The sequence below is a fragment of the Leuresthes tenuis genome, unplaced genomic scaffold, assembly GCF_036924035.1.
Source record: "Leuresthes tenuis unplaced genomic scaffold, fLeuTen1.0.hap1 SCAF_4, whole genome shotgun sequence".
In the NCBI taxonomy this organism is placed as follows: Eukaryota; Metazoa; Chordata; class Actinopteri; order Atheriniformes; family Atherinopsidae; genus Leuresthes; species Leuresthes tenuis.
The window spans coordinates 19884177-19910497 of record NW_027325358.1 but is presented as its reverse complement, the minus strand read 5'-3'; the positions used below and the strand labels follow the sequence as shown (position 1 = coordinate 19910497).

The 26321-nt window shown below is 39.3% G+C and overlaps 1 protein-coding gene across 4 annotated transcripts in view; it reads left to right on the top strand.

The window, feature by feature from the left end:
* Nucleotides 1-26018, top strand: part of npnta (nephronectin a) — a 46762-nt gene extending 20744 nt beyond the window's left edge. For 2 of the 4 annotated variants that reach the window (XM_072384993.1, XM_072384994.1), the window contains 10 exons: nucleotides 4249-4344; nucleotides 9467-9586; nucleotides 10907-11026; nucleotides 13767-13901; nucleotides 14937-15059; nucleotides 16282-16692; nucleotides 21350-21439; nucleotides 22508-22606; nucleotides 23939-24198; nucleotides 24412-26018. In XM_072384993.1, the coding sequence (XP_072241094.1) occupies nucleotides 4249-4344; nucleotides 9467-9586; nucleotides 10907-11026; nucleotides 13767-13901; nucleotides 14937-15059; nucleotides 16282-16692; nucleotides 21350-21439; nucleotides 22508-22606; nucleotides 23939-24198; nucleotides 24412-24522 (1565 nt within the window). In that variant the 3' untranslated portion in view covers nucleotides 24523-26018. The remainder of the gene's footprint in view (nucleotides 1-4248; nucleotides 4345-9466; nucleotides 9587-10906; nucleotides 11027-13766; nucleotides 13902-14936; nucleotides 15060-16281; nucleotides 16693-21349; nucleotides 21440-22507; nucleotides 22607-23938; nucleotides 24199-24411) is intronic. The other 2 variants (XM_072384995.1, XM_072384996.1) reach the window with 1 other exon arrangement.
* The last annotated feature ends 303 nt before the right edge of the window (nucleotides 26019-26321 follow it).

The window sequence follows — 26321 nt, the reverse complement described above, 5'->3', positions numbered from 1 at the left end:
AGCAGCACACATAGCATAGAGCATGCAGTGAAAGAAGCTCACACTTTCACACATCAAATTGGTTGCTCAGCTGGGAATTGACATGAAATTATGTGTCAAAAGAGATTTCCCTTGTCTGCCATATGACCATGGGCAGTTGGTGCTAATATCTCTTCAAGACATATTATCATGGCAAGTCATGTTCAACTGGTCCAGGTTGTTAAAACACTGCACTGCAGAGAGAACGTAACAGCCAGCTGACAGGTTAATACACCACTCAAAAGCTGCTCCACCATTCTTCCTTGAGCCACTCTGAGCTGGAGGTGCGATGCTGAGATCCCGAATAAGTTTGAATGGCTCTCTGAATTAGATATTCTTATATTTTTTTATTCTAGAAAAAAGTTTCAGGTTTGGGATTTCATGGAGTTTTTTTTTTATTTTTAGCTGACATCCAAATATAGTCTCTCAAGTCCAGATTTTTATTTGTAAAATTTATTTTCACATTTCCCTGTTAAGAATAATAACAAATGCCACACTGGTCATCATAACTTTCATGTTATTTCCAGCATCCAGCAAGACATTAGAAATTAAAAACTAACATTCAAAGAAAATTTGGCATGGGTACGACTGCAATGTTTATTTTTTTATGACCCTTTTTACCTCTACTTCAGCAAAGAAACGAAATGTTGTGCATTTTAAACCTGGGGTTATTTCAGAAAGAAAAATAACAAAATTAATGGAGAAAGGTGCATTCTAAAGGTTAAACCAATGTTTTTTTTTGCTTGTGACCACTTCAAAAGGCATTAATTATTGAATTCTTGGAGTCCTTTGTAAGCTTTCATATTTTTCATCTGTATCATCAGTATTTAGTAGTTCAACAAAACTGCATTTTTGCCTCTAGAAGTGATTGCATCCAGCGCCCTTTCCCACCCCCTTCAATCAAAAATGGGGAAAAAGGAGAAGAAGAAGAAAAAGAGAGCCTATTATAATAATTATTATTATTATCATAAGTGCAAAGGAACACATCTTCCTCTTGCTTTAAGTTGGAGTTGTGGGCAGATTTGTCACCCTGGAGGTGCTCTGATTAACAAGCTAGTTAAATGTCTTTGGAGCACTGCTTGTGTGAAGCAAAAACAAACCACATTAGAAGAGCTGGTGTTTACACTAAATGCAAACGTTCTGAGGGATTTACTTTATGCTTCAAAGACGACATAGTCAAATTTCAGTGGCATCTCTTTTCACCTTCGAAATGATTTACCTTAAGTGGGTAATTCACTTTCATTGCTGCTCTTGTACAGAAAATCTCCATCTCCCCTGAATGGATTAGTGTTTGAAGGAATGTGATTATTTTCTTCCTTAAATTAACAGCCGCTCTGCTGTCAAGAATAATAACCACAACTTCCAGACGATCTGTCATATCGAAGAGGTGCTTCATCCCCGGTGATGAGGAGATTTGTTTCTGTGGGACATTGTGGCGAGGATAGATGGATATGCTGCTGCTGCACAAATAAACTCATTATAGGGATAATCTGAGTAACGGTTTGGCAGCACACTCGCCCCGCTGATCCCATCGTTTTAATAAGATGATTGTTCCGTGCAGGTGGATTTAATTAGGTATAGCTGACCTGCTGTTAAGACACTATTAAAGGCTTTTTTCTGGAGTAATGGTGTCTCAGACATCAGAGGCGATACAGCTGCTCAGCCCCCAAATGCTGCTCCCTTATCCCTCGCCTGTCAGCCAGACATATGATTAATACTGCTTCAAGTATGTCAGACTGGAGCTGCTGTTGACGCACGTATACAAATTTATGTCTATAAAGAGTAGTATTAGAGTATGAGCCAGTATCTGGATCTTTCAGACTTTTATCTTTGCAAAAGGTTGTTGGTTTAGAAAGTGATCTCTCTCTGTTACTGTTTGTCTTCCTGGCTGTCCGCTGTTAACAGCTGCAAGTATTTAAAGTGTTGCCTGCATGTCATCATACTGTGTATTTTCTTTCGGTTATCATCTAATTACTCAAAATTTGTTTTATCTGAACTCCCTATTCAAACAAGGTCATCAAAGGGACATGAAGCAAAATTTTTACCATTTTTTTCCCTCATCATTCTACACATGATAATACAAAATTATATCATGAGTCTAAATGCTATCTCCATATGTATTTATGCCTTTAAATTTTGACGTTGTTGTTCAACTTTTGGCAGCAACAAGAACCTCAAGTCTCCTTCGGAATGATTCTGGATGCTTGACACACCTTTCCTCTGGAAGTTTAGGACATTCTTCCTAGCTCTGACACTTAACAAGGTCAGGTGGGAGGTCAGTGCACAGCATTTACTGGGTTCAGGTCCAGGCACTGGAAGGGTCACTCCAAGACTTTAACAGCTCTGTGTGTCTTGTTGATATGATCATTTTGTCATTTTTCTTTTTTTAATAGAGTGCCAAAGGGGAAAAAGTGTCAGTACAAGGCCAAGCAACTCCTCACAGATCAATCTAACCTCCTGCAGATTTTTTGAGGTTTTAGTGTCTTATCAAAGAAAGTATGTATTCTCTGGTATTACATACTGTAAATCCAGATCCCATCAGTTATTCCTACAGTTATTCAGTTGTTTTGATGAAATGTGAACCTTTAGCCTAACATGAGATATGGATGTTGTGTTTTCACAAAGGATGGCTTTGTCAAATTCTTCCTGTATGTAGGACTGTAATGGCTGAAAAAAATGCGCATTTCTGTGTAAAGATGAACAAGACATTAAGGAGTCATGTAGTAGAATATATTAAAAAAAAACACAGGCGGTAGCACTGCAGTCTCCTTATGCCTACCTGCAACCAATGAAAACACATGGAGAATGGCAGATAGATGTCACATGGATACAGGCCAGAGTGTAACCCCAGAAATCCCGGCACCTGGCTGCTCAGAGATTGTTCTCTGATTAGATCGACATCCTGCAGATTCCTTGAGGGTGTTTCTTTTATGTGGGCATTTGTCCAAATTTCATCAAATAATCCTGCAGAATCTGTCTACTGGGACATTCCAATAAAACTGCTTTGTCTCCTACTTGCATGTGATACAAAGTGTAGTAGTAGTATAGTTTAGTTTACTTAAATAGCACCTTTCACAGACAAATGTCCCAAAGTGCTTTACAGAAAGTGACCCCATAAAATACATAAAGTATACAATACAATGGAATAGATAAAAACAACAATACAAAATAGTCATAGAAGCCCAAGTCTAACTGAAAGCTTGTTGGAATAAAAGTGCTCATATACAAATGTGTATCTGAAATATGTGCAAGATTCTGCATCATCCAGCATATGCAAAATAGGGCTGTCACAATATCAATTTTCACTACACGTTCATTATGGCCAAAAGCTTTCAATATTATTGCAATAGCAATAAGAAAATATTCAATTTAGTTTTTTGTTTTGGGTGTTTTTCTGGAAGTTGAATTGTTCATTTTATTTTTATTAGCTGCGATCAAATCACAACATATGTATTATAAACACAATTTCGATTTTTCATTATCCATCATAGCTTTTAAAAGCTTTTATACCAAGCTAGCCCGTGACAATGTTTCCTACGGGACCTTAATCTTCTCAGTTTAGATGAATGTATCTATCAATAGGGAAATACTTGAAAGGTTTTAAGCGTGGGGAGCAGTAAGAGATAGCCGTATCATCTCTCAGTGGTCTAACAATAGGTGTTGTTAGCTTTCTGCCGGAGGAAAGGTTGCTTGACTGATAGATGGTTGGACCATAAGGGGATGGGCAGAAATTCCTCAGGCTTGAGTGTTTGTAGTCCAGCAGTGATTTGCCTCTTCACATGGAGACTTATGTTTTACTTCGAGAATCCACACAAATTGAGAAAGGCCCTCTGGATCTGTGAGATAGTGTAATTTTCTCCGATTCTCACCCTTGTGACAAAAGAGGAATACAGTCAGGAGAAGAGGGCAGGAGGAGAGGTGCCACAAACACACTTTTGCTGTATATCCCATGTGTCCCATGTGTTTTTTTCTGACTTAGCTGACTAGCTCAGCTCCAGTCTAATTCCCACAAGTGTAATCCTCTTTGCTGCATAATGTTCCTCTTCACTTTTTCAAGAATGTGGTGTGGTGAGGTATTTTAATCCATTGGTTGGTGCTTTTCATTGTCCCTGAATCTGTCTCTCTCTTTTCTCCATACTTATTCACCACCCTTCACCACTTTATGTTAATCAACCATCCAACACCCCCATCACCCTCATCCCCCCCTAACCCATTTTCTTTTGTTTAAAGAAGAGGCGCTGGACTATTTAACCCCACCAGTGTGGGCCAGTCACCTTCCTATCTTTCTTCCCGTGGATCATCAGCCAGTGGGAATAGTGACAGAGGGTGAGATTCTTCGATCGACCTCCCCTCAGCAGCTTAATTTCTGCACCTTGGCAACGATGCATGGTGTGTCCTATGCACCTGAGGAGGAGGGAATGTCATTTTCTGCTATTTTCTTGCTGCTTTCTGTCATCCCTGACAGACGAGGTGCCACCCATGAGCAGCTTTTCGGGCAAAATGCCAGCATGAATGCCAAGCATGTCACATTTTTACCAATCTACAACTTCTTCTCTTTTTGTCACTCTCTACCCCTTGAACAGATTTTTAGTGTGGAGGGGTCCTCTTGATATTCTCTTTATTCTTCTTTCCCCTTCTTTTTCTAATTTTCCTCTCCATTTTTTCAGCACCAGGAACAAAGAGTCTCTCTTTCCTTTTGAAGCATCTTTGAAATGTATTTTAAACTCATGACTCCACCAATGCAGCTCGAACGAGGCCTTCAGTTTTAACCAGGGTTGTGTTCTTTAAAGACAAGCGAATCCCCAAGAAACCACTTCCTGCTAATCTCCCTGTCAGTGATAGAGGCGTGTCAGGAATGTAGCATAGCATACCTCAGTGGAGCTGACCCAATAAATCACTCCACTTTGCATCACTTCAGATATGTCTCAGCAGTTCATTTACCGTACAGTGAACACCCCAGAGGGACTTTCCACCTCTGCTTTTGAATAGGTTTCTTCACCTGGGGCCATTTCGAAAAGTCATTTGGTGGTCATATCTGTCTGTTATCTTCCAGTTTTTCCGTCCATCTGTGTCCTTGCTGTGCCGTCTGTCCTCTGTCTGTCTGGTCTTTTTTACTTCATCGATGAGAGCGTGGCTGTGTCTTGTGTCTGGCTTGTGCTGATACTCATGGAGCTTCCTCTGTCTGAAAATGTGACCATTTCAATGATCTCTCATTACATTTTTAAGCTGTTTTTCAGTACAACAGGCAAGTGAAAACTTGTTTCTTTGTCACTTCGACAGTGGACATTGTTGCTATGGTTTTATGTAATTGCAGTAAAAAGGTGTTCTTTACTGTTTGAATTAAGGAGGAAAACAGGATTGACAATGCTAATTAAAAAGTAAAGAATCAAGAGCTATGTATGCATGTATGTGTGAATGTTTTGGATGTTATTTTCTGATAGACTGTAATAGTTGTAGACCTTCAATTTCATCAAAGATAATGAAGCAAAAGCCTTTAATCTGATGAAGTATGACGTTGTTGTATCAGGAATTGTACGAATTAGTCCAGAAAAATGACCCTTTCTACATGACTTTAAAATGGTTTAGTGAAAACAAAACAAATCTGCACATCAACATGTGCCCAAACATCAGGCATCAGGCAGTAAGACATGTTGGGTTTTTGTAATGCAGGTTTAGTATTCATAATGGCATGACTCTGAAAAGACAAACTAGTCTGGGTTTGCTCTTTAAATCTTTATTTATTCATCAAGTCAAAATCTTGCACATTTACATGTAGTAAAAAAAAAAAAAGAGAAATGTTGTATTGCAATGTTTCATCTAATTTTACAGTCAAATGTCTGCTCCCTGTTATCCCTACTTATGAAGTCAGTGAAAGTGATGCTATAAATATTTAATATATTGCCTCCATTGAAACGACAGCATTTGCAAACTGACCCCTGTATCCTCAAGAATTTATTGTCACGGGACTTTAAGATTAATGGCACTTGGTTGAACAGGCAGACTTTCTAAATCCTAGTTTTATCTACTGATCATTCAACCAGCACGACTTTAGCAGATCACAAGCTTCTATTAATAGAAGATGGGGTCAGTGGGTATACAAACATGTGCATCTGGCTCATCATTCATCCAAATTAAACTATTTTAAATGTAGGAGGTATGTGGCTCTCGAAGTATTCACCCTGCCATGTGGCCATGGAGCTAAACATGGTAACGTGTACAGTGACGGTAGATCAAGATGATCCTTTTTGTGCTCTACAGTGAGATGTGATGGTCCTACCGTATCTCAAAAAGATCTCAGAGTGATTGTCATATAGTTTAAGTTTCTAGAAGCATGCAATGTCATCTTGGTATATTGGTGCGCTTACATAAAAGTGATGACAGGTAAATATTTTTGGGTTTTTGTGGATTCTGGCCAAGTTAGACATTTACTTCCGAAATGATCCGCTTGTCTCTCCAACTCAGTCTGTCTTTGAGGTCCGTTCACACACTCATTCTAAATGACTCTGGGGAAGACAGCCCTTTCATAATAAAGAAATTGTGTTCAGTGCCAGTCGTTCACATGAAGAAATTTTCAAACAAACAACCTATAACAATATATTTATTCATATTTAAGCCTAACTATATGGTTTCATCCCTTACCCTTGCAAAAATGTTATTGAGACCGAAACCAAACCATTATTTTGTTATCCCTAACCTTAACCAACCACAAACGACAGTGAGATATATCAGTGAAAAGTAGTTGGGCATTTTTCAGTCAGATGGGGTTTTAATTTGATTCTCTTCCATGACAGTCCAAGACTGTCTTCGTCCCCCAAATCATGCCCATGTTGCATTTGTTCTTGAAGGCAGACATGGCCAAAGATTGCATTCAAAGAATATGTGACCACTAGTGGTCAAGAAAGCAACTGCATGTGAAGGAAAAAAATGGTATCCATGGTAACTATGGTAGCTTTCTAAAAATAATGGGTTTTTTTCTAATTCAAACCAGGCAGTTTTAATTTCTAAACCTAACCGGGTGAAGTTATTGTCTAGATTCAACCAGAAGTTGACAATGTTTCCTCATAGCATGCTGTGTTTACATGTAAAAAAAGCAACCAACAAAAAGGTATTCCCCTATCTAAGGACTTTGTCGCCTCTTAAAAGAAACACTTAAGAATGGTGTTAGCTCTGATGTGGAGACTCTCGTATGTGTCCCATTTCTTTCTGCTGCTTATACGGACAGAACTTAACAAGTTGCTGTTATAAGCTGCATTGCTGCTGTTATAAGCTGCATTGAGCTTTTGAACAAAAGTCTTACATGACCATTTCAGTTGGAGACTATGGTGGCGTTAAATTAATAGTTTAACGCCACCATATCCAAGGTCCTTATGAGCATTTTTGGATCAGTAATAATTGTCTGATAGCACATTTGAGACAATTCCATTGTGATGCAAAATGAGAGATGTCACATTCTGCACAGGGAAACTTAAGCAACATTTCTGGAGCCCTGAAAATTTACTAGTTTGATGTGAGCATGCATGACAGTTTTATGTAATGTACAACACAGATTTGTTGGGATTTTGAAGGGCAGACATAGGCATATATAATGTTTTATAGCCCAGAAAATATAGTGATGATTTTTTAGCCTTGATTGTGAAACTGCTGCATTCTGCGCTGTGGACCAACATATCTATTACATGTTCTGGTATGATACTTCTTTGCTATATCAGTGATACTTATATGAAACCAAAAGTGACTTTAGATTGTCTCAGATATTCATAATAACCTAATCCCTGATCAAACATCCAGTGACAAATATATTAGCTTTAATGATTTAAAGATATAGATTCAATAAAACATTTTCAAACCATCTCTTAAAAATGGATGTAAACAAGAGTAAGGGCCATGAAAAGACTGATGTGGTTTGCTATGAACATGGTTTACCATCAAGTCCCCATTCAACCTGATAGCCTGCAAGAACAGTGGCACTATATTTTCTATGAGGAAACTTAATCTTAAAGATTGCTTCAGGAGAAAAAATTGTTATAAAAATCTTCCCTCCCTGTGTCAGAATTGCGCAGACGTTGGCAGGATAGTGCACAAAAATATCTGACATTTACTTCCGCCACTAGTTTTAGTGTCATCCGTTTGGTAGACTCTGACAGTAAATGAATGTGCTTTGAGTGCCTCAGACCTTAGATATGCACATATTAAAAGTATGCATGGAAAAGAGTAGAAATGCACTTAATGATGCCATTGCTCCTATTAGGTTTGACAGTTAGTTGGCAACACAAATATCAGGGCCCTAATAGGGAAATCCATAAATGGAATATAGACTCCATTTATTGTATCAGCCACTTATTTTCTTCTATGAATTCTGTGAACAGTTTTGACATCGTGACTGTCACTATAGTCAAAACTGCTTTGTTCAAGTTTTCAGTGTTCTACATATGTATTTCTTTAACACAGACAACATAAACCTTTTTTTTTGTCGATAAAGGACATTGGCTTGTCATAGAGGGAAGTGACAGTGAGTAACTTATTCCAAAGAAGCAACCACATTAGCCACAGTGAGGGTGTGTTGATAAGGAAAAAACAAGAGAGAATGAATGAATGTTTTTTCCAGTCTTTATTTTTTCCTATATATTTTTTAAACATCATTTTACCTGTGCTAGACTTTTAAGACTCAACAATGCAAAAAAAGAAAAACACATACATGGACACAAGTTATGACATGTAGGAAGTACACAGGTGTAACTAATCCGATTAATGATAGCTCTGTTACATTTAGTAGTCAATTAGTTATACCAGTCAATCAAAATACATAGCACCATGGCTCTGGGTCTAATTATATAAAAGGTATGTAGACACTAGTAATACAATTTGTTCCACCTGGGTTTGACGAGTCAAAATCTCTGCTCTGAGGAAAGTGTTGCTTGAATTTGCATAAGCATTTGACAGATGTTGAGCTCAGAGTGCATTTCTTTTTCCAATGAGTCTTCCCTGCTGTGGACTTAGACAGCACCATGCTCTAATCAGATTTTCTTAGGCTGTCCTTGGTGAGATTTGTCTACTCGTATGTCTGCACCGAAAGAGTGGACTTATCTGTCAAAGAGTGAAGCTCCAACCTCATGAAGTCATGGTGAGTCAGAGGGTTTAATAGCATCTTTTATCACATGCAGGTGATGGGAGGGTAAACAGCTGACACTGGCTTCCTGGTAAATCCTAAAAAAAAGGGAAGTTCAGGGCCTGTTAGAACACGGTAACACTTCATTTCCAACAAGATACCTCCCACCTCTTCTAAAACACACACATTAAGGCAGACGTAGACAGACAGACCGACATGTTACCCCCCCACCTGATTGCAGGGGCGAGGTTTGACGTGACTGACCTCGTCACCTTTGCCCCTTGACTAACAGCTTCTCTCTGTGTCGTCCTGTCCACTTATGTTGTCTCTCTCTGTCTGCAGACCTGAATGAGTGTGGACTGAAGCCCAGGCCCTGCAAACACAGGTGCATGAACACGTACGGGAGTTACAAGTGCTACTGCCTAAATGGCTACATGCTAATGCCCGATGGGACCTGTGGAAGTGAGTCTTACAAGCACACACGCACAAAACTGTTAGTATTGTCGTCTGAAATGCGGATATATGTTTTGTTCTTTCTCTGATAATCTCGCCTCTGTTTTGTGGTCTGTGTGTGTTGCCATTGAGACGTTCTTCACCTCAGTACAAATGTATTAATCTTAGTTCCAGGAGGCAATGTTGATGACATATGCCCTCTGTCATAACATTTTCCCTCTTGTGTGAGTACCTCTGGCAGCAGCCTTGCAATCCTTTGATAGAGTGTTTTGATTAAAGCTTCACGTTTTTGTGCTTCATTATAGTAGCTCTGCGCCAAGGAAAAAGACGAGAAAACAAAACAAAACTTGTGAAGCGCCCTACTTGAGCAAAATGAAAAGAAAAAAATGAAAGAAACACAATCTTTGGACCCTTGAGTGAATGTGCTGTTTTTATTGGACACCCTGAGGTATTCCACTAAATGGGAGCTGATGCCTGTGCATGTCTCCTTGTAAATTATGCTTCCCACCTGATAACTATTTTCCCTGCACATTTCCATTTGAGGATGGTGTGACTGCCTCTACCCCATTTTAATTAGTTCTTTTTATATCAGACAAAAATGCATTCTTCCCCTTCTTAATTCTGAATTGCATACCACTTCAGGCAATCCACAATTATTCTGGGGATTGTTTTGTAATGATAGCGTGATGGTGTTAAACACCTTACTGCTCCACTTTTTCCCCCCCTTGCGACTGCTTTGATCAATGGATCACTGTAGCATTTAATCAGCTCAGACTGCCTCTCTCATCAAACTGTACTCTAGGAAGCCTGAAGCAGCTGAAGTAGCTGCGACAGCACGAGCCCTGCTTTTAATTTCCTTTTTTGGGTCTGAATTTATCAAGAGAGGCAGAACAAAATCTTCCATTTCCATTATATTGTTATTTTGGAGAGTCTTGATCTTCCCAGCATGGCTAAACAGCGGCGGCTCTGCACGCTGCCAATTCAATATGGTGGAGATGAATTATCAGTCTTTGAAATAAGAAAGGATCAAAGAGGTTGAAGGACTGCTTGAGCTAAGGTGTGAGCACGTAGCAACCGCACAGCAGAGGAATCTAATAATGGTAGAGTGTGTGCTGTTCTGTCAGCTGCACCCTGGGGTCAAGCTGGCTAATATCAGAAAAGGCAGGCGAGTGGCCAGGCTCTTACAAGCTGGCTGGAGGATAAGGAGCATGCGTGTGGATGGGAGAGGGGAAAAAAGTGTGGGTGAGGGCAGTCTAAACTGTTCCTCTTTGTATTCCCTTGTGGCACCAGCATGAGTTAACATGTGGTGCTGTTTTTCTTTTCCATCAGACACTCGCACTTGTGGTATGGCCAACTGCCAGTATGGATGTGAGGTGCTGAAAGGAGAGGTCCAATGTCAGTGTCCATCGCCGGGGCTACAGCTGGCTCCAGATGGAAGAACCTGTGTGGGTGCGTCCCAGTCTTAATATATCTCCACAGGCCTGAAAACTGAGCCGCATGTTACCACTCTTGTCCATGAGCAGCTGATATGAAGCAGTGTGTAGTTTTCTCAGCCTGTAAGTTTACACAATGATGATCAATAATAAAAAAAAAAAATGTAAGTAAAAACTCAATATTGGAACAGATCTGGTTAAGAAGCAAGGCATTCAAGTTGAATTCTTCTAAGATATGTACCAGTGTATCTTTATGCTTTGATAAAGGATGTCACCAATTTTTTGCTGCTTTTTCAACCAAATTGAGACTTTACACCACTTAAACCATCTACCTTTTTTAGCAATGGATTAGGGTTATGTGCTCAGGAGGAGCCCGCCCATGTTAACCTGTGTCAGGTATAAACACAGGCTGCTTCAGTCTGAGCTCTTCCTGTTATACTGCTTTATCGTCCCACTTAACTGCTAGTTGGCTAATGGGGGCGGGTTACTAGAACAGAGAGGGTGGACATTCATCACGAAGAAGCATGGAGGAGGGGACGAAAAGGTTGCTTGCTACAGGTGTTACAACAGTTTACAAAGGAATGGCTCGGGATCTTTATGGATGTGGATGTCAAAATGTATAGTTTTATAAAAGTGTTTTTCCTTTTAGTAATCAGAGCCTTGACGTTCAAAGAGGTGATGCACAACTGTTTTATGAAACTAGATTTATAAATGGGTTATTCGTTTATTTTTTTCTTGAAGACATTTATGAACCTGTATTTCCAGTAACAAAGTCCTATAAAATGCATTAAAGGTCCAATTTTAGGGTGAAGAACTGGTGACCTAAGACAACATTAAGACTTTTGTAAAATTTATAGATATTCTTTAGTTTTGTTCTTTGAAATCTAAAGAAATTCTTCAATGGACTCACTGGTCACAGTTCATCTTTCACTAGGAAGATGTTCTTAGTCTCACAATGGAAACACAGATAAACAGTCTGTTCATCACTTTGTTGAATACAATAACACTACTTGACTCCACATCACAGCTTTGCTTACTTACAGTGTTTACAATGAGAGAAAGCAGTGATTCATTCACAAATTCCTTCATTTAGTCACTCATTATTAGATGTAGTTTTGTCTATGCGGCGCCAATTCACAACCTAGTTTATGTCAGGGCACTTCACAAAGAAAGAAAACATGTTCAGTTCAAGTTACAAAACGATTACTGGCTATACACTGTGGCATCATCTGCTTATCGGAAGCAGTGTTGGTTAATTTTACTGAAAGGAAACAACATAACCAAAGCCTCTATTACTTGCTTCCTACCATATAATTTATGGTATGAATTATGAGAGCAGGAGCAGTCAGTGAGAAAAAAGGAATATCACTCATTTATTTTTTTGTTCAGTCTTTGTAAAAAAAATTTTTTTTAAAAAGTTCAATATATAGATTAATTAACTTAAAAACCGCACGTGAGATCAAGAGACTAGATGAATTCACTAAATTTAAAAGTATTAGCTGGCTTCTAGATGATGAACGGCAGTAATTCAGGTTGAAAGATATCTGATAAATACCTTTTCTGCATTAGCAGTTTGTTAAGTATGTGCCCATATGTTTAACTGAGTACCAGTCTGTTTTAGATTACAGCAGATTGTAAGAAACTGCTGCAGCATTTGTTTACTGAAACTGTACTCAGCCAGGAATCCATAAAGAGGAATGTCTTGTGATCCATTAGAGGGAGATAGTGTCTTAGTTTTTGCTCTGCAACAAATCTAGTAAAAGCCTCTGAATATTGACAACATTTGTTTGAGGATGTTTTTGTGCTGTTGCAAATGAGACAGCTTCATAGTTTGATACTGCTTCCAATAACAGATGCTTAATGTGTCACGCAAGTTGTCAAATGACTGCCGCTGAGAGGTTCATTTTGTTGGTAAGTATATAACTGGGACCGTGGGGTTAAATCTGTTGCTCAATGATTTGCTACAGTGCAGTGAAGTCGGAGCTTTTTAACTTTTTCAAACCAATATAATATCTTTACACAGTGATCTGAATTAAATGACAAATACTGTATTTATTCAAAAGGTAAATTATATACCACAATGAAATTTACATTCAAGGTGCATTTGTTAGTTGTTTATGATGAAACACTTGACAGTTGCAGCAGATGCATAATGGCGTCACAGCCTCCAGCTTTTGGCCATTAGGCAGCTCCACTGAAGCAGTTTGGGATTAGGAACCTTGCTGATGTCGTTAAGGGAAGGAGGGAGCTCTGTTTACGGACTTCACTTTCTTGTTCTCCTAGCGTTCCCAGGTGTGTCAGCGCTTTTTTTGGGTGCTCCTAAATAAACAACAAAACAGACTGTGGCATCACAGTGCCATAACTGCAAATTAGCAAATAATCTCAAAGCAAATGCATCAAGTCTCCCTTGGTCTAAATATTAATGCTCTGAAACCTTAGGTGCCTCACAGAAATACTTAGAAAAGCTCTTTCAACAACGATACAAGGTAATGTGTATTTTGTTATGTACACTGGAGTGAATGCAAAATTGGGTAGATGTAAAAGTTTTCAGCTATGAGAAGTAGTGTTTATTCAGTTTAGAAATGCACTTTCTTTTATATGGCATTGTTTACTTTGAGTGGATGTTATAGTATGTGTAAAAAATAAAAACTACAAGGTGCTTTTTAGTAAAGCTAGGTGAATGCATTATGTTATTCTAGGTGAATGTTTTCATTTTTGTGGAAATCTGTACCTTTTTTTTTTTTTTCCTCATGCAGACGTGGATGAATGTGCAGCAGGGATAGCAGTGTGTCCCAGGTTCAGGAAATGCATCAACACTTTTGGTAGCTACATCTGCAAGTGCCATGAAGGGTTTGACCTGCAATACATCAATGGAAAATATCAGTGCATAGGTACCGTCACAGTTTCTTTGCTGCTTTTTGCAGTTTAAACACACAAGGGTCAAATATATCCTAAGATATTCAGGCAATTTGGACATGCATGGACAAATGCTCATTTCTATTGTTGCAGGAGCGGCTTTGAACGCTTCATTTTCAAAATATGATTCAACATTAGAAAAGATCAGTGATTCTGTCCTTTTTTTGTTTTTTCAAAGTACGATTTGAACAGAATTGCGCTTTATATTAATGTTTTCACTTAATGCTATTTGTTAGCTTTAGGCCACCACATGTCAGAGAAAACTGTTCTACTGCATGTATTGGCTATTATTATTATTATTATTATTGTTAATGATATCTCCATCTTTTTGTACTAGTATTACACTCAGATGCTATACAGATCAATGTGCTAACTTTTGTTTCACGTTCATCTATGTTTTAACTAAATGAGACACAAGACAGAAAGAAGGCGATCATAGATAACTGTTCATGAGAAAATTGGTAGACATGAAATAGAAATTCATGCTTGGTCAAGCACCAGCTAATGCAACTCCTTTCTCCTATAAACTGATCCATGCTTACTGATGGTGTCATTATTATGTGACCACTACACTGTGCAACACTTTAAAAAGTATTTTTCTCTTAATACTTATCACTCTGCAGAGACTAATCATAAACAATACCATACATTTGGAATGTATTAGGAATTTATTTAGAATTAGTATAATTAATATAAAATTAGCAGCAAAACCGATTAGGGGTCACCTAAGTCAAGGCATTTCGATAGATGTGCAGAAATAAAAACCATTGTGCAGAACTATTGAATCTGTGTTTTGGGGAGGATTTTTCCCACAGCACTCATAATGATTGTGCTTAGGCATTCATGAAAGAATCACCATCATTCACTGGAGAGCTTTTGCTAGCCAAAGGGCGTAAACTTTGAGCCCTCCTTCGAGCACTCGAGAAGCAATTAACCTTTGATATTCTGCTGTTATGTCTGAAGCTTTTCCCACTTGCACTGAATGTTTTTATGTTTCTATTCTCTTTCAGATGTGGATGAGTGCTCTTTAGGTCAAAGTCACTGCAGCAGCTTTGCCACCTGCTACAACACGCCAGGCTCATACAAGTGCAAATGCAAGGATGGCTACAGGGGGATGGGTCACGACTGTAAACGTAAGACCGGGGAACAAAACGCTGGGCCCGATGTTCACTTTTGCAAAGAGGAAAGGGGCCTCCCATTTTTATTTTCTTTGCCCCGTGTTTTTTAAAACGATGGGAAAGCAAGAGAGAGTGAGGAATAGCTTTGCAAACAGAGAGCCGAGGCTGAAATTCCTTTCTTTGTAATGGCTGTCAGTCATTACTTAAATCACCCTGAACCTTTATCACATGTGCACAGACTGACTCCAGTTTTGCCATGTGGCCTTTTTAATCAACCAAAAGGGGGAGTCATCATCAAATGTGAAATATTTCTGGTAGTTTATCTCCTTCTACTCGCTGACATGCAGTCCATTAAGCAGTGCGGCTGCAGTTTTTACAGTCATCTATTTTCCACAGTCATTTAATCATCTGACTGACACAACTAATGTAACAGTCCAGGGAGACGAGCAAAGAGGATGCCTCTTGCAAATACCTCACTTTGTCACTTGCCCAATGGATGCGAGACACAAGTGTTCAGAGAGTCGAGTTGCAGTATCCTATTTGTGTATCACATATCAAAGTGACTTGCAACCTGAGAAGGGAATAACCAAGTTCAAACCATTTGCCTTTATCCACACTCATTCCTCCCTCATGTAGCCCTTATGACCAGAGACCCCAACCCCCAATCGCTCTGTCTGCTCCAGACATGAACAATGAGTAGAGGAACAAAAGAAAAGGAGGAGTACCTTTGATTTCATCAGCAAGAATGATCTCAGGGTTACAACAGCTTGAGCACAGGAATCATTTCACACACACAGAGCAGTTTCAGCTTGACGCTGCTCTGCCTCTGGCTGCGAGCACACAAAGAATTATCAATCAGGGTGACCACATGAGCGATATAATGCTACGAGAAGGCAATCTTTATTTCAGGAAAGCAAGCATTTGCTAAACATTTGCCATTTGGTTTAGTATGTGTGTAACCATAAAGCCAACTTTCAATCTGTGCTTCTAAGTGAATGTGAACCCCCAGTCTTCTTTGCCAGCTGTAAGCTTCTGCTTCAGTGACATATGAGACACCCAATTTGTTTAGGATGCCAACATTTAGTTAATAGATATCAGTAGAAGTCTCAGTGGATGAAATAAAGCCCTCCTCAGTAAAAGCCAGGCTAATCATTGCAGTTAGTCTGCAATTCTATGCCTCATTAACTTGTAAGTGCTCATATTTCAGTGCTCCATCTGCATTCTCTTATGATTTCAGCCATTCCAAAGGTGGTTATTGACCCCCCGAGACCAGGCAAACTGCCTCCAAATCATCACAACCACATCCCGGATAAGGATCACAGGAGGACCACCACCACCCGCCCGCCAGTGACTCAAAAGAGAGTCTTCCCTATTATCCCCAAAGCACCAACCACAACAACAACTAAAGCCACCCCGCCTCCCAGGAGGGTCACCCCGCCTCCCAGGAGGGCCACCCCACCTCCGAACAAGCCGGCAGTTCCCACCCAAAAGCCTTTTGTCCCAACGAGAAAGCCAGCAATACCTACACGCAAACCCTACATCCCAACGAGACCTGTGGCTCCCACCAGACAACCCCCACCCCCTCCCGTCACACCAGTGGACAACACCATCCAGAAGGAGGTCACCAAACAGAGAGGGGATGTCCACAGTAAGAGCTGCTCTTTTATTTTATATCAGAAAACAGTTGAACATTAATGCAGGTCTCTTTGAAAACTATCTTGCAGTTAAGATACACAATAATTGACTTATTATCCAGATCTGCATTCACAAACATAATTGAATAGCTTGAGTCACGGATACAGATTTAATTTTCCTTAACTGAGTAATCATGCAGTTAGGGGTCGCTTTCCAAAGATTAGTAATGTCCGTGAATGCAAAAACTTTCCAGTTTTACTTTTTAGAGTTGTAAGTAAACAGTTGCTATTATACTAACATAAGCAGTCATTCTGAGTGGTAACCTGGCAATGAGATGATGTTTCCAAAAGAAAACGTCAAGCTGCTAGCTGTTTACCTTGAGTGATAGCTGTTTGGTGCTGGTGGTGCACAGTGATTGTTCACCAGTTTCCCTGAGAATATCTGCTGTGCGTGGGGAAAACAATGCTGACTGGAGTGGTGACACTGAGTGAAACAGTAAAGCTGCAGGTTGTAGAGCAAAGACAGTGAACTGAAATACTTCATAAAGAGGAGGGACACTCAAGGGACTTTCAGTACCCATACACAAGTGCAATTTTTCATATAATGTGTCAGTCAAACATGCATTCAGAATAAGTAGTTCCAGTATATGTATCTAGTATATATATGTATGTGTATGTGTATGTGTATGTGTATGTTTATGTATGTGTATGTGTACATTTTTGGAAACGTTTTATAGCAATATATTATGTAAATGAAAAATAAGTTTGGATATGAGGCACAAGGAGCAGTGTACTTTGTTGTAGCTTGCACAGTTAGCAGTTTCAGAACAGTCAACTGCTACACTTCTGCCTCTCATACAGGAGAGTTCAAGATAAAGAGTGAATTGAATCCAGCTGTATGCAACCACAAATTGCACGTTTATACAGATATTATGTGGAAATAATGTCCTCTATGTACAAGATAACAAAACAGCCTCACTAATCACACCGCTAAAGTAGGCTGGTGCTCAGCCAGGCTGTTGTTTATCCACGTGACACAGTGCTTGCTGCCTAGCATGAGTCTTTAACGGCAAATTTATTCAAAGTGTATCATCAGTCTTTATTTTAGTTGGATCAAAACCAAATAATTGAAGGGGACTCCAAATAATGAGAGGCAGTTGAAATTGTATCTCTCTGCCCTAACAAAGATGGAAATCATAGCAATTATCTTTTGCTTTCTTCCAACAGTAAGAACATCGTCCTTTTTAAAACAGGAAAGTGTTTCTTCATGAGATAATCCCTGCCGACATGACTCATTAGGTCAACCATATTCGGTTTGGTGCTGAAGTCACTATCAACTGTGTTTATGTATAAAACTGATTTTTCTTCAGGTTAATTTGTATTATTTGGAACTCCACAACAGTAAATGTAAGTATATATAGTGTTTTTGATGTTTTCTGGACAAGGAATAAGTTGCATTAGCCATTAGGCTGACACGAAATTAGGAAAGAATGATTTATTCAAACATTCATCACTCTATAAGTGTTGTTACCACTGATGTTCAGTGCAGTTCTTTTGAAATTTAGTATACCTCAATCTTTCTCCCTGTTTGCCTTTCAATAAGAACGGTTTTCTGACAGCATCCCTTCCACGGGGATCATGTCTGATTAGGCTTCAGTGAACAGTAGATAGATGAACTGAAGGGTCAGATGTATCTCTCAGGTCCTGTGTCAGGTTTTTGTGGGAACCCCCCCTCATTTCTTAAGGACACTTCACTCTTCCCTTTTAGATATTTTAGACCAACCACTTCGTCTTTAGAGCTTCACATTTTTTTCATATTTTTGGTTCAAAAACACGATTTTATGTCTGTCAAACTGTGTTATCTACGGTCATTTTCATAGCTGCAACTAACTAACAAATGACGTGTCTTTGTGGCAGATTGCGAGCAACAAAGAACCCAAAGACACAATTTAAAATTAGTACTTTAGTATTAGTATAATTTTTAAAGCCTTTAGAATGATTACCCAAGAGCAATGTAAAAGATTTCAATAAATTCTGGCTCATATGAAGCAAAATTGCTTGGAGGCTGCTTTACCAACCCCTAACATTAAGCCTGTTGTACATGGAAGGTGACTTCAGCAGCTTAGTACAGAGATAATAGGTGAGATACTGTGGTTACTACCCTTCTTGCCAGATGGCATCTCATAATTAGAAAAAGGAAAAAGGAGAGAAGATTACATTAACACCTGTCTGCGCTGCTTGGGGGAGACATCAGTCTAATAGTTTGCACCCGGCAGAGCAGTTCTAAAAACCAGAGCTTCCTGAAGACGATAGTTAGAAGATGAGTGGGCGAGGGAGGAGAGACATCACACAGTAATTATTCAAGAAATTAGACGGAAATAGAAATCAAAATTAGTAAATGTCTCATGGCTTGAATAGCGCCTCAGCTGTATCTCCATTGCAGGTGTTTACTGTTGTCAGAGATTACTCAGAGTTTTGTAATTTCCTCTCAGCGGGGACCCATGCAGTCAACGTTTGCATCACTGCAAGGGAAAACCTTGAATCTACTATCTTTATAGGTTGTATTTCTATATAGGTCAGAGTTTTTATCTGAGTTTTCAGAATGTTAAAGAAGACGCTTATTAAGTTAAAGTTGAAAAGTTGCATTTGAGGATCAACAGTGCTTACAAATGGAAAGAAATGATGATAGATAATATATTGTGAATATAGTATAAATAAAATATAATTAGATAATATGACATACTAACTAACTAAATACATGTCATTAAAGCTTGTCAAAATGTTATGTTCTATAGAAAAAGGATAAAAAAGCAGTTTTCTGAGACAAATTAAAACTTTTGAGCATCCTGCATTCTGTCAAAAATTAATTTACATCAGGCTAAAAGCAGAGCTGTTTTTTATGGATACAAGGCTTGCCCCTAAAGTTGTCAATGCTGCATCTGAAAAATAAGTTAGTGAATACGCTGTATGTGTTTCCAAACCGCACAGAGTCCAGGGAAAGAATGTTCTGCTGAGTTTGTTTTTCTCAACATTTTAGCAGAACAAAACAAATCCCTTTTTTCATTTGTTTTTTTACTGACCCCCTCCCTCAAATATCAGGATGGAATAAACCACAAAGTCAAGTGTGGATTGTAGTAATGTTTGGGATTAGTGTGTTTTAACATTTTCTGTGTCTTGTTCAACAAAGGAGACAGAGCTACCCCTAGCTGTCATGCTAATTGTAACATTTTGAGATATCTTACATTTCTGTAAGATATCTCAAAAAGATATAAGAATGTGGTTTTTTATGCAGCGTCGAGGTTACTCTGGATAAGTCATTGACCTTTCTGTGTGAAGTTGTCATTTGAGCTACTTGGTGCAAGAGGCAAAGTTATATGAAGACAGCTGACAGTGAGTTCTGTGGATCCCACAGGCATAACCAGGGCATTTCCCCCAGAAAAGTGCTTGGCTTTTGACTTCAAATAAGTCTGTTGTTTTGAGCAGTATAGATATATTTCCATTAGCTGTGATTGTCAAGACGGGGGAAGAAGATCTGGGAGGTTGCATGTCTTTATATATGTTATCTTAGCTTATCCGCTGAATACCACTTAATGTCACAGGAATGTTGGGAATGTTTTTTATACTATGTGTCTAAACTGGAATAATTTTTTCCAGTATTTTTTATTTTTTTATCATCTCTGAAGTCACTGCTGACTCAATCAGTGTAACACTGGATTTAGTCTTTATACTGTACTTTTACTTGATTACTTAACGCAAGGTTTCACTGGGGGCACAAAGACAGACGCGCAGAGATCTGGATGCCAGGAATTGCTGGAGAGCCTGGTGTGAGCATGACCTCCCAGCTCTCAGATTCCTCCGACAGACAGGCTACTGCACTTTGTCAGGTGGTCCTGACCCAGCGTAGGGGTGGGCCTTATCAGTGCTGAGGCTGACTGGAGGTGGCACATGTTAGAGATTCTGGGGGTTGACAGTTCAAGTGTGTTACAGGTCAGTCATAGCCAAAACAAAGCCCATGAATGCAATCAACAGTTTTATGAATAATTTTCCATTAAATTCAACTGTCTTATCTGCAAATACTGTTCATGTTAAAAATAATTTTAACCTTTTCCATAAATCATCACAAATCAATTATGCTTTGTAAAAAAACAAAGCATCTCTTAGAAGTTTATTAAGCATAAAAAGAAAAAAGTTTTAAGTTGGACACATTTGACCTTTGATAACACAGCTTGGCCTACAGTATTTTGTGCTCTGTGACCCCACTGGTGGGGGATAAAGGCTATTTCGGGCCTTGCTGTGCCCTGTGTGCATGTGCATGATCTCACAGTTGCGTGCAGCAGCAGCATTTGCCCAGACGTTGCATCAGATGAACCGTCACACCTTTCCTTTTTCTGACTCACATTTGACTTCTGGTGTTCTCACAGGCTTTTTTTTTCTGATCGCTTTGATCATCGGTGCACTTTTTCTAAATGTACCGAGCCCTTTACATGCAGGCACTAAACCTTGGCATTGATTCATCCTTGTAAAAGTCCTTTTGTTGAGCGATGAAACAAAGCCGTATAACAGCCCTGTGCAGTTAACAGTGACAGTGAACAAATATAATATTTTGGTTAATCCTTTATCAAAACCTGCGTGTGTCTCTCTCTTTCTGTCTGTCTGTCTGTCTGTCCTCAGTCCCTCGAAACCATGGTCAGAACACTGTCCTCGACACCGACTTTGACATTGAGCTTGGCAACACAGCAGATGAAGCCAAGGATGACCCAGGTAAATACGACACATATGACAGACACAACTGGCAATAGCCCTGCTCATTGGTCTTAAATGATGACAGACAAGCCACATGAGCCATGGGCAAAGTGAAACTGACAATCAGCCCCTGCAGTGCCGTTGCCAAGGTGAAGGTATTACAGCGACCAGATGTGTTTTGATAGGGTTTTCAGCAGGAGGGGACACATGACATCTGGATGTATCAGTTTCAATCACAGCTCACAGCCCAGAGTGCACTGCCAAAGTGTACCACTTCTCATAATGTGCTTGCTCAATTGCCTAAATTATTAATGGATCGTTTGGAAGGACATCAGTTCTCTGCTCAAAATGACTTAATAGCACTTATTGCCGAAGTCTCCACAAAAACAACAGCGAGCTTTTGTGAGGAGATGGCATTATCTGTCATGTTTGCACAACATGATTTATTGATACTAGTGGTGCATAGATTAAATTGCTTAATGATTTGGTTTGGTTCATAGTGTATCATTGCATAGTGTATAAAGAGAGGAGGAATTTTTATTGGTTCTGAAAATTAACTGAAAGTTTCTTTTTTTTTTCTACCCAGAAACCCTGTTTCAGGGCCAAAATGATGGATGTTACCCTTACCTTTGAACCAATTTGTGCAGGAAAACATAATTTCAAGTATTGCCTTAATGTTATTGTCTCTACATCTATTTCCACAAGGAAAGAAACCATCAGTCATTAAAAATTATGGCCATTGGTTGTATATAATTTATCTTATTATGATGTATTACTTGCATACAATTTTCAATTTGCATAGAAGAGCACACAGTCACAAACACACCAATATCAGCAATTCCACTAACTTTTATTTCATTTTTTTCTTCGATGAATACAAGCACCCCCATTTCAACTTGATTCTTTCTTCAGTGCGTCAGATCTCTCCATGAAATTACAACATTCATTTTTATCTATTATGTTATAACTGGATGGAGTTTCAGCAGTCCTCCCACTGATGCTGGAGACACACAGCAAGAGAGCAGATTTGAGCATTGTGGATATGTCTGTGTCCTCCACTTATCTTAAATGTGTTGTTCTATTTAGCGTCAGGCTATCTGAGCTGCTCCTTTGATGATGGTCTTTGCGGTTGGATCAGGGACAAAGACGGAGACCTGCATTGGGAGACAACGCCTGACCCGACAGGTAATTGAAGGGCGGGTATCAATACATCTCACTTTCACACTTTTAATGAGGAAAAGTGGTTGTTCCTTAAATACATGCATGCACATGAAAACACAGGCAGACAATCTAAACAGATCAGTTTTGTTCTGTTCAATTACAGGTCAAGATCAAAATTACTTGAGGGAAGTAGTTAGTGCTCTCTGTAGATTAGTGCTTTATTCTACAAAGCGATGCAAATGAGAAGTGGATTACGTGGCCCATTAAATGGAAATACAACACTGTTTTTTCTTTGGGTGCAGGCGAGGAGAAGACATGGTAAATTATGCTGAGAGGACTCGGATGTCTGAAGTCTAAACACTGCAGGGCCGTGTCGCTGTTTAAGTAACAATACCTGCATCTGGTCTGTGCAGCCAACTGACTCCAGACATCCAGACTGAGGCCATATTTATTTATTTTTTCCCCTCATTAGTACAATTGAAGGATTTTGCTGAGACCTTTTTATTTTCCTGGAAAATGATTAACATTAAATCACAGGCTGTGTGCTGACTATGAATAATTCCTTTAATTAGCAGCAGTCTGTGTATGTGGAATCTTAAAAGCCTTAATTGTAGTTAAAGATGGTCTTTTTTTTAAAATCCCACCTTTTGAGTTGTGATGGATGTAACTGTTTACTCCGCATCATTTAACATCCTTTTGATAGACAGCCACAGGCAGACATGCCTGCAAGAGGAATGGCTTAGACTTGGAGGAAGCTCATAACTTATGCAGAAAGCCTCTGTGGCCTGAAGACACTTCACTGTGGTTAACACCCACCATATGTGGCTCTGCCAGAGAAGCAAAATGCATACATCAGCATTAATCAGCTATTCCCCAGAAGCTCTTTTCACATTAAAATTTTCAAAACTATGGTACTGCTATCAACAACTGCGAGTTGAATAAACTTGAATAAAAAAATTAATAAGGAGCTTGCTGTATTTTTACGCCAAGGAATATAAGTGGATCAAGTGTTCATCAACTGGCTATTTACATACTGTCTTAAAGGTCAGTTTCCCCAAAGAAAGATAGATAGATAGATGAACGTAAGTCAAAAAGAAAAAACATAATAGAAATAATTATTGAACCAGCTCCCTCTATCTGCTGGATCTGCTTCCTGCATTTGAAATATTTATTCTTTTCATTATTGCGTAACTAAGTGGCTTTCACTGGCAATGCACCAGTTTAGAAGATTATCTCACAGCAGGGCCTCCTTTTCTGCTGCAACATTATCCATGAACACAAATGTTGTCCATTATGACAATGTATGTTACTGTCCTTACATTAATTGGCCATAATCTCCCTTATTTTTCTCCACAGGTGGGCGGTACCTGACAATCCCCGAAACAGGAAACAAGAGGACTGGACGAGGGGCCCGGCTGGTACTCCCACTCACGCCACCCTGGAACGATGGCAATCTGTGCCTGTCTTTCCGGCACAAGCTCGCAGGACACCATGTGGGAATGCTTCAAGTGTTTGTGAAGAAGGGAAAACAATACAGTCCAGCAGTGTGGGGCCGAACAGGTGGTAACGGCTGGAGGCACACCCAAATCACTTTATGGGGCACAGACCTGGAAAGTGTAAGTATAACAATGATTATGTACCAAAGTTTACTCAAACATCAGTTATTGAATTTTGTCATATTGTTTCTAGACATTTTGACAGTAGTAAAGAGTGTCTGTACCCTTGTTTTTCAAGTGACATCAAAGGCACAGTCTGCGTTGTGACAGTAAAGCTGTACATTCTTTGGTCAGTGGGAGTAGCTCAGCGTGCAATGTTCTACTGTTCATCAGGTGATCCTGAAGGGGGAGCGTGGGCGAGGCAGGAGTGGAGAGATGGCCGTGGATGACATCACCTTGAGGAAAGGCTCCTGCACGGAGGAGCACAATCTGAGGAGACTCTGACTGAAAGGACAGAGAAGGGCAGAAAAATAAACAAGAGGGAAAATCATCTCAATGAGAACTGACTCTGTTGTGACTCCCCCTGACTCTGCCTGGGCCTTCTCTTGCCCCTCCCTCGTCACTCCGGCGCCCCTGTGAACAGTGTCTGAAATATGTTTGCATCTGTAGAACAGTGGGTTTCTCTTACTCAACTGGACATGAATACAGAGGACTGAACCTAATCTGATGGGCGGATCTTGGCAGTACATCCCCTTCCTCTCACCCCACTACCTTGACACTCAGAAACATGCATGTTCTGTACCTAATTATCATGACAATGTCCCCCGACTCACACTGCCCAGGCCCCTCGTTCACTCTTTTCTTTCTGGAGAAAGGACTGTTCCTTCACTTTGGAGTCCTATTTTGCTTTACCTTGACAAGCCATTAGGTTTTAATTTATTTGATGGTGAAACAAGTGTTCAGGGGTGCATCCCGTGGCTGTTTTGATTGACATAATGTCTTCTCTTGGCATTAGAGATGGAAATATATGTAAAAGACAAATTGTACTAGTCAAATATTGTTTTTTAGATATCTTCAAGCCTAATGTTGACCCAAAATATAAAAGCAAGTAACGAGCAAGTTTGGACCATTTTTAATGGTTGAATCTAAGATCTAGCCCACATGTGCAGGGGTATTTTTCAAGCAGAAAAAATAAATGAATTGATAAAATCCCTTTCATGCAGCCTGTTATGAAACACAATTTTGCCAAAATTAAAACTTATCTGAAGTCCTGTCATCTAACAACCCCCTTCCTCCTCATCTTCTTTGCTGTGCATGATGGACTGTAATCTTAATTATAGTGCACACAGCCACCTATGGTACTGGAGGAACGGCCTTATGCGATCAACGGAGATAACAGCATATTAGACATCACAATTAGACAACACAGGCCAAAAGCCTTTACTTTTCCCCATTTATTTAAATGGTTCATTTGCAGTGACTTAAAACTCCATTCCAGATGAAGATCAAAAAAAAAAGATCAGTTTTAAAAACACCCCTGTACATGCAGAGAGGTTTTTCGGTTTTATTTGCCTCTGTTGTTTTTTTGTCTGTAGCAGCGCAGCTTTTCTTTTTTTTTTTTCTCACTTGATTTCAAACATCTACTGTTTAGCACCTTCTCTGTCCTTACCTTTATCCAAAGCCTACTAAAGTTGGTCAAACTATCTTCAGATACTTGAAATGTGTATACCAGATCAGCTATTGAGTTCTGAGACTCACAAATCAACAGTTTCTTTTTATTGTGCTTTGTTATATTAAGTGCATTTGTTATACAGGTAATGATACAAGCAGCTTTTTAAGCTGTCACAAATGGTATAATTGTAAATGTTGCTGTGTGTACATACTCTATACAATCCCCTATGCTGTGTGGTTTATATGTTATGTAAATTCATACATGGATATTAATTGGATTCAAGTGGTTGATATTTCAGCTTTTAATTAAAGAACAGATAGAAATCTTGTGTCGTGCAAGACTGTGTTTAAAATGTGAAAAGGAGCACGTTGTCGTGTCATGTCGTATAGTGCTCTGTAACCTTCAGCGCCGAGTTGCATTTTTTATGCTGAGATCATGAAAAATTAATATTCATTAAGACCAATAAGCAAATTCATACCTTTGAATGATATTCAACAAAATATGATTGTGTTGAACACATCCTGGCTGCTTTTAAACCAAGTGTTTAACAGAGAAAATGAAGCAAACCGACTTTAAAGGTGCAACGTATGACACTTGATTCGATAGAGAAAACTAATTGAGCCGAAATCAG